Source organism: Oncorhynchus keta, chromosome 7 (assembly GCF_023373465.1).
Source record: "Oncorhynchus keta strain PuntledgeMale-10-30-2019 chromosome 7, Oket_V2, whole genome shotgun sequence".
Lineage (NCBI taxonomy): Eukaryota > Metazoa > Chordata > Actinopteri > Salmoniformes > Salmonidae > Oncorhynchus > Oncorhynchus keta.
The window spans coordinates 35,888,818-35,905,919 of NC_068427.1; the positions used below are offsets into that span (position 1 = coordinate 35,888,818).

The following is a 17,102-nucleotide window of genomic DNA, read 5'->3' on the forward strand; positions in this document are numbered from 1 at the left end:
CAGTGTGTCAGATGACAAGGACATGTTATAATATCTCTATTCTTATTTCACAGCACTACCGGTCAACCAATAACAAGCACACTGGTACACTCATTCACCCCTTCACAACCAATACTATGCCAACTCAAAGGTAACCCAATAGTCTGATCAGTAATGGTATTCAAAAACCTATGTTTGAGAAATGGGATATTTGTTTGTTCAAGTGGATATTGCATTTTAGTTCCCAAAACTAGGAGCTAAGACCAAGCATTATATCCCCAGTAAGAGAGAGGAAAGCACTAAGGCTATACTTTGAGAGAAATATAAGAAACCGGCTGCTGTGCACTAGACAAGAACACACACTAAGAGTTCAAATAGCCAAGCTAGCATTCAGTTGTCTCACCAGGAGGTTATATTTTTTGCAATGCTTTTAAGGCTTCTCTGGTGTAGTTAGGTCACTATAGGCTGAGTGGTCTTTTCCACTGAACCATTTCCTTTGAGCTACAGCTCACAGCAGTATATCCTTTTGGTTTCCTCTCAAGGTTGGGGATGTGGTCAATAGAATCGTAAGAACTGTCAATGTCATCATAACAGTGGTCACATCTTCTTTGAAAGCCTCTCTTGCCATTTATAAACCCTGCACTTTCCTTTACACTGTGGCTTCCCAGAGAGAGTGTGTGGTGTATTGTGTTAACAGGTCTACAACCTTTTAGTATGAATACTCTTTTAGGGCCAAAAACTTGAGATGCTCAAGCGTAACCAACTTAACAATCATATAAATCATGCATTGATGTCAATGGGGGTAGATTCAGGTTTCAGGGCCAGAGAATGCAGAGAGTCTGACTCACCACAGGATGATGTCTCGTCGGACATGTCCCCGCAGTCGTCGTCCCGGTCGCAGCGCCAGGCCAGGGGGATACAGCGTCCGTTCCGACAAGAGAACTGGTTGGGCTGACAGGCCTGGGCTGAGAGAGAGAGAGAGGCATGGAAGACAGAAGCGCATTTGTAATTCGATCACATGGGTATCAAGTCAAAGCCAGACGTGTTCAGCCCCCTAATGATCATTCAATCATATGGCATGTCAATGTCAGGCCTGTGGAGCTTAAATTGATCTCTCCATCACATGTATATCACATATATCAAGTCTGGAGGAAATGAGTGGTGCCCTTACACAAACCTTTCAGTCACATGTCCATGACAGAGACAGACGTGCAAGGACAGCAGCACCAGCATAGCACACGAGGTAGTTGCTGTGTAACATGCATGTCTATCTGATTACAAGGCAACATTAGTCACCCCCACTGATATCCAGTGATTGATCCTGGAAGGCTAAGAGCTGTTATTGTGAGGAGGGAAAAAAACACTTCTGCAGGGTCAGACATAAGTGATTCTGACGCCAACTCAATATCAGGAAAAGTTAACTCTTGAGAGTGCTAAACTTCTTTGATTCTGAGCTTTCACATAAGATTGATTACACTGTAGCTGCTGGCTTGTTTAGTGCCATAAGACACCACTATGAATGTTGTTATTTTATATTGTGATGTGCTTAAACCTATCTGTCAATGTAGAGCTTAAGCATAAAATTCTAAGCAGAGTTTAAGCGAGCGGAGGTTTGATATATATATATATATATATATATTTTTTTTTTTACAATACACAGTCCAACTGGATAACTGAAATACACCACATCAATATATTTCCATAGCTCAGAAAACGGCATAACACAATTGCTAGACTGCAGATCTGAGAAAAAGCTGAGGTATTGTATCAGTTACCTGAACATGTGTTGTTGGACTCATCCTCATTGTTCCCACAGTCATTGATTCCATCACACAGCCATCTCTTAGGGATGCAGTGATTGTTGAGGCACTTGAACTGGTCATTGGAACAACTGTGGTTTACTGAAACAGATAGACAGAGACACTCATATTACCAAAGCAAGGTTTTTTGTTTTTAAAAATGTTCTAGTTGAAATTCTTTGTAGAATAGAATTTATCTTCTAAAGGATTTACAAATCTGACATTTACAGTTTCTAACTTTAAAAGTCCAACTTTGACTTCACAAAAATCTGAGGTATCACTGCAAAGCAGGAATTTGGATCAGAGAATGTCTCAAACCTTGTTATACACTGTTACAAAAAAAGGTGCTATCTAAAACCTAAAAGGGTTCTTCGGCTGTCCCCAAAGGAGAACACTTTGAAAAACTGTGCTGACATTCCAGCAGAGCAGATAATAGATTTAGCAATTCTGATAATTCTGGCAGAAGATTACATTATAGGATTTTTCATAGTGAGAAATGAGTCAGCACCCAAGCGTCTAACATAGTGTTTATCTTATCGATCCACTCAACAGCAAATTCTCTTCTGAGGCGAATAGATGGGGGATGAGGGGACGTAAAGAGGGGAGGGGGGCCGTATTCACCATCTTTGAATCATATCAATGACATTTAGCGAGATAAAAGTTGATAGCAAGAAAATATCACTTTGTGCAATGTTGCATGCTAAGTGATGTGTGTGTGTGTGTGTGTGTGTGTGTGTGTGTGTGTGTGTGTGTGTGTGTGTGTGTGTGTGTGTGTGTGTGTGTGTGTGTGTGTGTGTGTGTGTGTGTGTGTGTGTGTGTGTGTGTGTGTGTGTCAGATATATACGCACAGCAGCTTTGGATCTCCTCGTCACTCCCATCCAGACAGTCATCGTCCCCGTCGCATCTCCAAGACGCACGGATACAACGGTGGTTACTACACTGAAACTCATCGCTCTTACAGTGCTGTGGCTCCACCACCCCAGACGACACTTAATTAACAGACATAACAGAGAAACTAACATTAATACCAGAGAAACAGACATGAGACAAATTAAACCACAGCGGAATTAATTCCATTGAAAAGTAAAGCATACTTTACACTGAAATCGCACAAAATAGCGGTGAGAGAAAACCATGTTCATAGTTTGTCTACAGTGCAATATACTGCTCTGGCTGATTCACTGCATGGTCTTACAGTACCTGAGCAGGTAACATTGTTCTTCTCCAGGAGCTGGTTGTCAGCACAGGCACACACTCTGCCCCCTGGGATAGCGAGGCAGAGTGTACCGCATCCCCCATAATTCACACTGCATGCATTGTCACCTGGAAATACAGAGTAGGAAAAAAATAATACTACTGTTAACCTCAAATCCTATTCTTCTAAAGCATTATTATTGTATTTTGTCATGTGTCTCTATTGTTGTTCTGTCTGTCGTCATCTCTCTATGAAAAACTGTGCAGAGATCAATGTGAATTTTGAAGAAACGCACATAAAACATCTTAACACAAAAGCCATTTCCTTTTTGAGAAGAATGTGGCAGGTGGGTGCCACGTCATCTCCACTACATGGCCAAAAGTATGTGGACAACTGCTCGTTGAACATCTCATTCCAAAATCATAGGCCTTAATATGGAGCGGGCACCCCTTTGCTGCTAAAACAACCTCAACTCTTCTGAGAAGGCTTTCCACTAAATGTTGGAATATTTCTGCGGGGACTTGCTTCGATTAAGCCACAAGAGCCTTAGTGAGGTCGGGAAGTATGTTGGGTGATTAGGCCTGGCTCGCAATCTGCATTCCAATTAATCCCAAAGGTGTTCAATGGGGTTGAGGTCAAGACTCTCTGCAGGCCAGTCAAGTTCTTCCACACCAATCTCAACAAACCATTTCTGTATGGACCTCGCTTTGTGCACAAAGGTATTGTCATGTTGAAACAGGAAAGGGCCTTCCCAAACTGTTGCCACAAAGTTGGAAGCACAGAATCGTCTAGAATGTCATTGTATGCTGTAGCATTAAGATTTCCCTTCACTGTAACTAAGGGGCCCAAACCATGAAAAATAGCCATTCCTCCTCCACAAAACTTTACATTTGGCACTATGCATTAAGGCATGTAGTGTTCTCCTGGCATCTGCCAAACCCAGATACATCCCTCGGCCTGCCAAATGGTGAAGCGTTATTCATCACTCCAGAGAAAGCGCTTCCACTGCTCCAGAGTCCAATGGCAGCGAGCTTTACACCACTCAAGCCAACAATTGGCATTGTACATGGTGTGCAGCTGCTTGGCCACACACCATTTCATGAAGCTCCCGACAAACAGTTATTGCGCTGATGTTGCTTCCAGAAGCAGTTTGGAACTTGGTCTCGTTCTGTGAGCTTATATGGCATACCACTTTGTGGCTGAGCCATTGTTGCTCCTAGATGATTCCATTTCACAATAACAGCTCTTACAGTTGACCGGAGCAGTTCTAGCAGGGCAGAAATGTGACATTGACTTGTTGGAAAGGTGGCATCCTTGACTATGGAGATTGCATGGCTGTGTGCTCGATGTTAAACACCTGTCAGCAACAGGTGTGGCTAAAATAGCCAAATCCACTCATTTGAAAGGGTGTCCACATACTTTTGTATATATAGTGTATAACCACATATCAAACATATTATTGGGGACATTGTGGAGATTTGATTTGACCGTTGTATCCTTTCAGGGGAATAATGAGTCTTTTAGGACAAAACCAACCGTTCTCAAGGGAGCGAGACCAAAAAAATGGAATATGTGTGAAGAAACTGTCACTTATAAAGTTGAGGCATGGAGAACATTGTTTGTTTGGTTTAGTGTCAGGTCCAAAAGCAGTGCCTGAGCCAATGAGATAAAGACTTCTGTTTTGTGAGAGTCAGTAAGTAATACTCAGAGGACAGCAGAGCCAATTCATCTCTTTGGTGACATGAGCTTTGGAGGAATGGCCAGTGAAATTCTACTTTACCCATGCTGAGAATTAGAACTCATATACAGCCAGCCATTTTCTCCCTTTCACTCTTTCTCTGCATCACATGTTTGGTATACCACAGTCGTACACCACTCTAACGAACTGTATTATTTTGATGTAAAACGCTAGAAATTATTACACAAATGAAAAGCCTGTGAATCGTCTCAAAATGCCCCTTATCTTGATCCATTGATTGCCCAGCAGATGATTAGTGTTGGCACTTCTCTCTGTTTCTTAGAGGAGATGACAGTAATCATACCTCCCCCTGCTCCACACACACATTAGTCTAAACTCTAAACAGTGATTCACAACCACGATAACAAGGGTTCTACCTGCTGTGAAGCCCTACAGTTCTGCACCATCAACAAAGCGCATCATGCATCTCTCTCTGATGTTATCTATTCATCTACCCACAACAGGAATCTATCATCTTCCACCACACAGACAGCAGGGAGCACTATGTTGAGTCAGTCTTTTATTTCCATAGACTGGAATTCAAAGTAAAATTGCTGCCACTCTCAATTTATCCAGCAACTAACCAATGCCACGATGGAGAATACTGTTTTCATTATACTAACGGCTATATAAGATACCATAGTGCATAGATTGCAACACTATTTTTGAAGGTTGCATATATAAGCATCAGGGCTAACCATAGAAAACATTCTCTGAAGGCAACCTTTAGTAATGGTGGGGGAGGTTTTGTGATAAATTGTAGGAACAGCTATATAAGACTGTGTAGACTACATTCACCAAAGTTAAGCTTTAGTGATAGGGGATGGAAAAGTGAAAGCAGTCAGACATACCTTGCTGACTCTGAGCATTGTACACATGCAGGCCAAACAGGGGAGGCCTCTCACTCCTCAGTAGAGTAACGTCCCCAGAGGTTAGATCCAGCTGGAAAACAGAAGCGTTCATGTACTCCGTCCAGAAGATGGAGTTACGGTAGTGAGAAATCCCAAACGGATGGTTCAGCTGTTTGCCATTGTACACAACCTGCATGAGTAATCAGATACAACACTTATCGAAGAAAGAACACAACCTGCACAACAGTACTCAAAGACCTGAGAGAGCAGAGTGAAGAAAACCCCCCACTGAAATGGCAGAGAACTATGACCATTTTAGTTGAAAACTACAATGGTGATATCCCAGTGGGCAAAGCTGGTTGAAATGACATCATTACATGGCTATAATGACAATTTGTTTTTTGCCCGCTAGAGTACAGCTTCACTCACCTGTCTGCCAGTGCCGTTGAGGTAGATCTTCTCTATGTGATCGTAGTTGGCATCACACCAGTACATGGTGCTGGTCCCATGGTCTAGGGTAAGGCCGTTAGGCCACAGCATATTAGACGTGACAAATATCTGTCTGTTAGATCCATCCATCCACGCTTTTTCTATCCTTCCTATGCTGTCATTCACCTCATCCTCCTCCCAGTCCGTCCAATACATCCAACTGAAATTCACAAACATAATACATTCCCTACAATTGAGTTTAAGGGGGAAAAAGCCCTAATGAACCATATTAGTTGGGGATTAAATATGCTTTATCATCAAACATATACAGTGGCAAGAAAAAGTATGTGAACCCTTTGGAATTACCTGGATTTCTGAATAAATTGGTCATACAATTTGATCTTATCTTCATCTAAGTCACAAAAATAGACAAACAATGTGCTTAAACTAATAACACACAAATTATTGTGGTTTTTTTTGTCTATATTGAATACTTAATTTAAACATTCACAGTGTTGGTTGGAAAATGTATGTGATCCCCTAGGCTAATGACTTCTCCAAAAGCAAATTGGAGTCAGGAGTCAGCTAACCCGGAGTCCAATCAATGAGACGAGATTGGAGATGTTGGTTAGAGCTGCCTTTCCCTATAAAAAAACATTCACAAAACTTGAGTTTGCTATTCACAAGAAGCATTGCCTGATGTGAACCATGCCTCGGACAAATTAGATCTCAGAAGACCTAAGATTAAAGAAGTGTTGACTTGCATAAAGCTGGAAAAGCCTTGATGTTCATCAGTCCACGGTAATAGAAATAGTCTATAAATGCAGAAAGTTCAGCACTGTTGCTACTTTCCCTAGGAGTGGCCGTCCTGCAAAGGTGACTGACACTAGGATTCGTCAATGAAGTTAAGAAGAATTCTAGTGTCAGCTAAAAACTTACAGAAATCTCTGGAACAAGCTAACATTTCTGTTGACGAGTCTACGATAGTTAAAACATGAAACAAGAATGGTGTTCATGGGAGGACACCACAGAAGAAGCCACAGCTGTCCAAAAAAAACATTGCTGCACATCTGAAGTTTGCAAAAGTGCACCTGGATGTTCCACAGCGCTACTGCCAAATATTCTGTGGACAGATTAAACTACAGTTGAGTTGTTTGGAAGGAACACACAACACTATGGGTGGAGAAAAAGTTACAGCACACCAACATCAAAACCTCATCCCAACTTATAATTGTTTGTGTGTTATTAGTTTAAGCAGACTGTTTGTCTATTGTTGTGACCTAGACGAAGATCAGATCAAATTTTATGACCAAAGGATTCACATACTTTTTCTTGCCACTGTAAGATTCAACACACACAAAATAAGCATTGATTCAAACCTACCCAATTCAACATATACAGTAATCCACAAGTTCATCTACTAGGCCCTCACATCGGAAACCAGGTCCTGGTTTGCGTCAATATCTTTTCAGAGCTTCACTCAGCTATTCCCAACAGACTTGTGATATTTGAAAAGTGATTGGGTCAACAATTTGACATGATCTAGTCTCTAGTGACCCATAAACATGCTTAAGGGATTTGTGTCCTCTGGCGGGGCTGCACATCCTTTTCTGTCTCTTCTATGATGGAGTTGACTGCAACGCATGCACTACATAAAACAGTGTGATAGAGGGTGAATCAAGCACTGTCTGTCTCTGCAAGTCATCTTCATGATCCACTGAATAATTCAACACACACACCGCAGTCTTCAATGCCTGGCTAAAGCTCTGTGAAGCAATATCCAAAGCAAAAAGATGTGTGTGGGGTGTGTGAGAGAGACTGAGAGACTGATAGGGAAAGAACATTTAAAATACAGAAAAAAAAGTGATTGAGACAGTATGCCAGCAAAGTGAATCCCTATCACGTTAACACAGACTGGAGGTGACATGCAGAGAGGGAAATATAACTGGGGCGAACAGAAGAGGATCTTAAGCAGCCATTTCACCTGTGGAGACCCATCCTGCAGGGCACATAAAGATGTCTGGTTCTGCTGATGGATCGGCCAATGCTCACTTAGGACCCCAAACAACATTTTAATAAAGATGTGGCAACTGTCAATAGGAAGGTCAGTAGTTAGAAATTATTCCTCCGTTATGAAAACAAAGAAAATAAATTAAACCCCCTGATGTGGGAGGAATCAGATTGGTGCAATACTGTGCGGGAGCTATTTCTGGGAAGGAATCACGATATCAAAGACACATAAATAGAATGATTCCATCTCCATGGTCAGCGGCAGCATGATTTAGTAGTTATATATGGCCGTCCAAACAGAGACAGACCCCAAATAATTGACAATAGCAAACTCTTTCCAGGAATCACCTATTGTTCACTACTTGCTAGGAAATGCCATTGCTTTGAGTACAGAAAGGGTCAAGAAGGATTGTGTGCTTTATATGGTTCTCTACTGTAACACCCAGAGAAGACAATATCCCTTACCCAATCACTGAATAGATATGTGCACACAGACAACACACATTTTCAACCATATTGTTCTCTGACATCAGTGCATTAGTAACACATACCGTAGGAATTGTATGATTTGGCCTCGTTTTCAGTGAGCTCACCTGTTGAGGGGGTCCAATACAATGGCTCGGGGGTGAGACATGTCCCCCTCCAGAAGAGTCTTCCTGGTTTGAGAGGCCCTCTCCAGTCTGGCCACACTAATAGTTTTCCTGTACCCATCATTGGTCCAGTAGAGGTTATTACCAATCCAGTCCACAGAGATCCCCTCAACGTTATCCAGGTCTGCAAGGTGATGGAACACCAATGTTAGTGTTATCTCCCCCTGACTTGCATTTGTTGTTTTTCTTAAATGTAAATGGGAGATTTAGAAAGTATTTTAACTGATGCAGAAAGGGTTTTCTTTATGTCATTACAGTAACTGGTACTAGTCATTAAAGAGTACCTGCAATAAAGGATACATTAATTTGTCTGTAGCATAAAAATATAATACAAAATAAACCCACCATCTTTGAGTATCGTTTCCCGGCTGTTCCCGTCTATTTTCTGCCGGCCAATGAGGAAGCTGGTGGTGTCAGCGAAGTAGATGTGTCCTGACTCTGCATGGTAGTCGATGGCTCTGGGGTTGACCAGGTCCTCGATCGATACCATGTGCTCATCACTGGACTTCACGTTCATGTCCAGGCCTCGGATGACCCCTGGCCGACCCTTACCATAGAACAGGAACAGGTCGTTCTTGGGTTCTAGGACAAAGAAACAGAAAAGGGATCTTTACTCTTAACTCTACTTAGAGTTAATTGGTATAATTATTTTTGGGTTCTACAGTGGGGCAAAAAAGTATTTAGTCAGCCACCAATTGTGAAAGTTCTGCCACTTAAAAAGATGAGAGAGGCCTGTAATTTTCAACATAGGTACACTTCAACTATGACAGACAAAATGAGAAAAAAAATCCAGAAAATCACATTGTAGGATTTTTTTATTAATTTATTTGCAAATTATGGTGGAAAATAAGTATTTGGTCAATAACAAAAGTTTATCTCAATACTTTGTTATATACCCTTTGTTGGGAATGACAGAGGTCAAACGTTTTCTGTAAGTTTTCACAAGGTTTTCACACACTGTTGCTGGTATTTTGGCCCATTCCTCCATGCAGATCTCCTCTACAGCAGTGATGTTTTGGGGCTGTTGCTGGGCAACACGGACTTTCAAATCCCTCCAAAGATTTTCTATGGGGTTGAGATCTGGAGACTGGCTAGGCCACTCCAGGACCTTGAAATGCTTCTTACGAAGCCACTCTTTCATTGCCCGGGCGGTGTGTTTGGGATCATTGTCATGCTGAAAGACCCAGCCACGTTTCATCTTCAATGCCCTTGCTGATGGAAGGAGGTTTTCACTCAAAATCTCACGATACATGGCCCCATTCATTCTTTCCTTTACATGGATCAGTCGTCCTGGTCCATTTGCAGAAAAACAGCCCCAAAGCATGATGTTTCCACCCCCATGCTTCACAGTAGGTATGGTGTTCTTTGGATGCAACTCAGCATTCTTTGTCCTCCAAACACGACGAGTTGAGTTTTTACCAAAAAGTTATATTTTGGTTTCATCTGACCATATGACATTCTCCCAATCTTCTTCTGGATCATCCAAATGCTCTCTAGCAAACTTCAGACGGGCCTGGACATGTACTGGCTTAAGCAGGGGGACATGTCTGGCACTGCAGGATTTGAGTCCCTGGCGGTGTAGTGTGTTACTGATGGAAGGCTTTGTTACTTTGGTCCCAGCTCTCTGCAGGTCATTCACTAGGTCCCCCCGTGTGGTTCTGGGATTTTTGCTCACCGTTCTTGTGATCATTTTGACCCCACGGGGTGAGATCTTGCGTGGAGCCCCAGATCGAGGGAGATTATCAGTGGTCTTGTATGTCTTCCATTTCCTAATAATTGCTCCCACAGTTGATTTCTTCAAACCAAGCTGCTTACCTATTGCAGATTCAGTCTTCCCAGCCTGGTGCAGGTCTACAATTTTGTTTCTGGTGTCCTTTGACAGCTCTTTGGTATTGGCCATAGTGGAGTTTGGAGTGTGACTGTTTGAGGTTGTGGACAGGTGTCTTTTATACTGATAACAAGTTCAAACAGGTGCCATTAATACAGGTAACAAGTGTAGGACAGAGGAGCCTCTTAAAGAAGAAGTTACAGGTCTGTGAGAGCCAGAAATCTTGCTTGTTTGTAGGTGACCAAATATGGATGAACTCGGCATCTACAGCTAAATGGAGAGATAGAAGTCCAACAAATGAAAAAACTAATAAGTGCAACTATATTTATGAAGACAATCAATACACACACTAGGATGATTGAAAATGGCTGTATAAATAACACTATAGAGGTCTGGACAAATATCACCAAAATAAAATGAATGCAAACAGATCTGATCTACCGGTGAGGATTTGAATAGATGGCGACTTTAAGCCAACTATGATAGGTGATACATTTAAATCGTGGGCTGAAGAACGACTGACCAGGTATCAGATGTTCACGGACAATGGGAAAGACACATTTGAGAATATATATATTTTTTAAATACAACCTCCAGAAATCTCAAGATGCTTTCTTACTAAAGCAGTGGGACCGAATGAAATGCTTAATTATGTACTGTACATCCTTTAATTAGAAATATAACAAAGACTTAAAACAAGGTAAATGCCTAGAATGTGCTGGGGCACATATATAGAATCCCCAAAGAAGACACAAAAGATGAGAATATTATATCGGTAACCAATTGGGTAGACGAGCTGCAAATAGTAGTAACCCAAGAGGACTGGGAGGACATATCTAGAACCAACCAACTTTCTACTCTTGAGGGAACACTCTGAAAATGCACTCAAGATTTTTCGTAACTCCTATAATACAATCAGGACAACCGTGACATCACATCAAGTTGCTGGGTAAATTGGGGAGAGTAGGGTTAACCACACCCACGTGCTATATTCCTGCCCAGTCCTCAATCATTTCTGGACCGAAGTATACAAAGTATTGGATGATACGTTTGAACGCTCACTTTCTCTAAATCCAGAACTTATACTGCTGTGAAGAACCCCTCATGCACGGGTCCTCCAATCTGATAATCACCTCTTCAGAATTCTGAGAATAACAGCACTTAAACAGATTATAATAAACTGTCTTAAACCGCTGGCACCACAGAGAAGCAATTGTAAAGAAACAATTCATGAAATCTATTAGTATGGAAATGTTAACTCATAGAATAAACACAAAATTACTATATTGGGAAAAAGAAGGAAAAAATGACAATATATTATGAAATATTTATAGGCCCTAACTGTCACGCACTGATCTGTTTCACCTGTCTTTGTGATTGTCTCCACCCACCTCTATTCTCCTTAATGGGAGCAATGATCAGTGCCAATGAATGTTTTACTCCCTTCTGTCACATTTGTTCCAAACTGGCATTTTAGTCTGTTACTTTCCCATAAGACAAACTCAAAATGTTGTCGTTCCCTTTGTCAACCAAAACAAATGGTCTCAAAAGGGGTTCTAAAAGACACCCATCATGGATGCCCACTAAAGTGTCTCCGAAAAGACAAACTAAAATAATAACCCCCACCAATTTAGGATAGGGTGTAAAAAGAAAATGGAGCCAAACACCAAAACTCAGGCTTCTTTCAAACTAATGTGGTTGTCTGATGTGAGGTGTGGCTCTCTCAACATCGCATCTCCAACTGATGCGCTGGTCCTGCGCAAGTGAAACACACACTGTCTAACGAGGTGACTCCAATCAGTGCTAATGTGCTAACCAACCTCAAAATGGCTAGATAAACTGAAACCTGTAACAAGTCCGTGGGGGGAAATGGCTGAAGAACACTGAGAGAGCAGTATACTCGCTAGATATTTTGGCCTTCTGCTTTAACAATATGAAAGTCAGGTGAGAGAGACTAATAAAGCAAAGGTACTATGACTGTTAACTTCTAATGAACAGATTTTCACAGTATCTCCTTTGAAAGGCAGACAGAGAGCCTGCATAGAAAGCTGAGGCAGCTCCACTGCGGCAAAGCACCAGTCACTCTGGGGGGTTCTGGGTGGGACCCCAGGGATCTTCCAGGGCTACAAAGACAGAACCAGACCTCTCCTCACTCTACCCCCAGCTTCTCTACCCCCTTTACCCAGGAGACCATACTGGCTTGGGTGAGACAGACCACACAGGCATCACTTCAATTTATCATCCTGTGAGGGAGAGCCAGGCAACCCCAGGAGACAATTAAGACCCAGATCTCAAACCCCACCGTGACTGGCTGCGATGCGACATAAAGAAGCACTACCATTTAGCACTGAATCTCATTAGGCTAAGGGAAGAGAGAGCTGGTGTCATCAGAACATCTAGCAAGGAGGTATAAATCAAACGTGTCTCGGAGGGGAAATGTGGCAAGGCGCTCGTACACCCGATCGAAATGAGGTGGACCTCTGATTGTGTCTTCAATTTGATCTTCTGCTTTTTTTGTCAACTGCACAATGTCTGTGGATTGATCAGGCAAGCTAACAAATGCAAACAAACTTAAAACTCCATTAAGGCCATAATGAATTGCAGCTCCTGACAGGTCAATAGTGGGACATAATCTTGTAATGGACCAGTCTCAACCAGTATTCGTCTTCATCACTGTCTGACTATCTGAGGCTGGGCAATATATACAGATGTAAGATCTTAATTTGACCTGTATTGTCACAGCAAAATAATCCTGCAATAACAGGATGTGGATGTAGGACACCAAAAACTGAGCAGAACAATGCATTGACATGCAACAGAACTCCCACCCCTGCAAAAATAACAAAGCTTTTATTCTATAACACAACTGTGGGAGATCCAGGATCTAAGACAGGAGATGTGTGTGTATTCCCCAGCCATCAGGGGGTCGTGGAGTGGGCATACTGCCCTACACGCTAAATTTACCTGGCCGACACCTTCCATGTGCATGCACGCGCACGACTTTGACATGACACAACTTTAAAATTGGTCAAATTAGCTTTTTACATCAACAATAACCTTCAATTCATTGCATTTTCATATCTTATCAAAATGAAAAGAAACCAAAAAGTACATTTACTCTGTAAAATGTTGTCTTTCAAATGATCTTTCTCAAAAACGTTGTCCCATACATTAATCTGTAGTCTTTATTTTTTGTTCCTAATAAAACATATTATCATTATTATTATTATTATATATTTAACATTTTGGCGACATCTCTACCGTTCTTCCACGACACACTTTTGTAGTTTTAGGGAACTATTTCATCTACATTATATATTTTCTACATTGATTACATGTTTATGACACAAGGAAAGGAGGGAGACATGACACTGACAGATGACAGATGACATGTTTATGACAAAAGGAAAGGAGGGAGACATGACACTGACAGATGACAGATGACATGTTTATGACAAAAGGAAAGGAGGGAGACATGACACGGACAGATGACAGATGACATGTTTATGACATAAGGAAAGGAGGGAGACATGACACTGACAGATGACATGTTTATGACAAAAGGAAAGGAGGGAGACATGACACTGACAGATGACAGATGACATGTTTATGACAAAAGGAAAGGAGGGAGACATGACACTGACAGATTACATGTTTATGACAAAAGGAAAGGAGGGAGACATGACACTGACAGATGACAGATGACATGTTTATGACATAAGGAAAGGAGGGAGACATGACACTGACAGATGACATGTTTATGACAAAAGGAAAGGAGGGAGACATGACACTGACAGATGACATGTTTATGACAAAAGGAAAGGAGGGAGACATGACACTGACAGATGACAGATGACATGTTTATGACAAAAGGAAAGGAGGGAGACATGACACTGACAGATTACATGTTTATGACAAAAGGAAAGGAGGGAGACATGACACTGACAGATGACAGATGACATGTTTATGACATAAGGAAAGGAGGGAGACATGACACTGACAGATGACATGTTTATGACAAAAGGAAAGGAGGGAGACATGACACTGACAGATTACATGTTTATGACAAAAGGAAAGGAGGGAGACATGACACTGACAGATGACATATTTATGACAAAAGGAAAGGAGGGAGACATGACACTGACAGATGACAGATGACATGTTTATGACATAAGGAAAGGAGGGAGACATGACACAGACAGATGACAGATTACATGTTTATGACAAAAGGAAAGGAGGGAGACATGACACTGACAGATGACATGTTTATGACAAAAGGAAAGGAGGGAGACATGACACTGACAGATGACAGATGACATGTTTATGACATAAGGAAAGGAGGGAGACATGACACTGACAGATGACAGATGACATGTTTATGACATAAGGAAAGGAGGGAGACATGACACTGACAGATGACAGATGACATGTTTATGACATAAGGAAAGGAGGGAGACATGACACTGACAGATGACAGATGACATGTTTATGACATAAGGAAAGGAGGGAGACATGACACTGACAGATGACAGATGACATGTTTATGACATAAGGAAAGGAGGGAGACATGACACTGACAGATGACAGATGACATGTTTATGACATAAGGAAAGGAGGGAGACATGACACTGACAGATGACATATTTATGACAAAAGGAAAGGAGGGAGACATGACACTGACAGATGACAGATGACATGTTTATGACATAAGGAAAGGAGGGAGACATGACACTGACAGATTACATGTTTATGACAAAAGGAAAGGAGGGAGACATGACACTGACAGATGACATGTTTATGACAAAAGGAAAGGAGGGAGACATTACACTGACAGATGACAGATGACATGTTTATGACATAAGGAAAGGAGGGAGACATGACACTGACAGATGATATGTTTATGACAAAAGGAAAGGAGGGAGACATGACACTGACAGATGACAGATGACATGTTTATGACATAAGGAAAGGAGGGAGACATGACACTGACAGATGACATGTTTATGACAAAAGGAAAGGAGGGAGACATGACACTGACAGATTACATGTTTATGACAAAAGGAAAGGAGGGAGACATGACACTGACAGATGACAGATGACATGTTTATGACATAAGGAAAGGAGGGAGACATGACACAGACAGATGACAGATGACATGTTTATGACAAAAGGAAAGGAGGGAGACATGACACAGACAGATGACATGTTTATGACAAAAGGAAAGGAGGGAGACATGACACTGACAGATGACAGATTTATGACATAAGGAAAGGAGGGAGACATGACACTGACAGATGACAGATGACATGTTTATGACAAAAGGAAAGGAGGGAGACATGACACTGACAGGACAGATGACATGTTTATGACAAAAGGAAAGGAGGGAGACATGACACTGACAGATGACAGATTTATGACATAAGGAAAGGAGGGAGACATGACACAGACAGATGACAGATGACATGTTTATGACATAAGGAAAGGAGGGAGACATGACACAGACAGATGACAGATGACATGTTTATGACAAAAGGAAAGGAGGGAGACGTGACACTGACAGATGACATATTTATGACATAAGGAAAGGAGGGAGACATGACACTGACAGATGACAGATGACATGTTTATGACATAAGGAAAGGAGGGAGACATGACACTGACAGATGACATATTTATGACATAAGGAAAGGAGGGAGACATGACACTGACAGATGATATGTTTATGACAAAAGGAAAGGAGGGAGACATGACACAGACAGATGACAGATTATATGTTTATGACATAAGGAAAGGAGGGAGACATGACACTGACAGATGACAGATGACATGTTTATGACAAAAGGAAAGGAGGGAGACATGACACTGACAGATGACATGTTTATGACAAAAGGAAAGGAGGGAGACATGACACTGACAGATGACATGTTTATGACAAAAGGAAAGGAGGGAGACATGACACTGACAGATGACATATTTATGACATAAGGAAAGGAGGGAGACATGACACAGACAGATGACAGATGACATGTTTATGACAAAAGGAAAGGAGGGAGACATGACACTGACAGATGACAGATTATATGTTTATGACAAAAGGAAAGGAGGGAGACATGACACAGACAGATGACATGTTTATGACAAAAGGAAAGGAGGGAGACATGACACTGACAGATGACATATTTATGACATAAGGAAAGGAGGGAGACATGACACAGACAGATGACAGATGACATGTTTATGACAAAAGGAAAGGAGGGAGACATGACACTGACAGATGACATGTTTATGACAAAAGGAAAGGAGGGAGACATGACACTGACAGATGACAGATTATATGTTTATGACATAAGGAAAGGAGGGAGACATGACACAGACAGATGACATGTTTATGACAAAAGGAAAGGAGGGAGACATGACACTGACAGATGACATGTTTATGACAAAAGGAAAGGAAGGAGACATGACACTGACAGATGACATGTTTATGACAAAAGGAAAGGAGGGAGACATGACACTGACAGATGACATGTTTATGACAAAAGGAAAGGAAGGAGACATGACACTGACAGATGACAGATTATATGTTTATGACATAAGGAAAGGAGGGAGACATGACACTGACA

General features: G+C 41.6%; 1 protein-coding gene across 1 annotated transcript in view; it reads right to left on the bottom strand.

Annotated features, from left to right (window-relative positions):
- LOC118385852 (low-density lipoprotein receptor-related protein 1B-like) overlaps positions 1-17,102 on the bottom strand; it is a 359,442-nt gene that overhangs the window by 251,875 nt on the left and 90,465 nt on the right. The window contains exons 11-18 of the mRNA XM_052521799.1: positions 8,997-9,233; positions 8,595-8,775; positions 5,992-6,211; positions 5,563-5,752; positions 2,979-3,101; positions 2,627-2,767; positions 1,755-1,880; positions 828-944 (exon numbers count right to left, since the gene is read on the bottom strand). Of these exons, the coding sequence (XP_052377759.1) occupies positions 828-944; positions 1,755-1,880; positions 2,627-2,767; positions 2,979-3,101; positions 5,563-5,752; positions 5,992-6,211; positions 8,595-8,775; positions 8,997-9,233 (1,335 nt within the window). The remainder of the gene's footprint in view (positions 1-827; positions 945-1,754; positions 1,881-2,626; positions 2,768-2,978; positions 3,102-5,562; positions 5,753-5,991; positions 6,212-8,594; positions 8,776-8,996; positions 9,234-17,102) is intronic.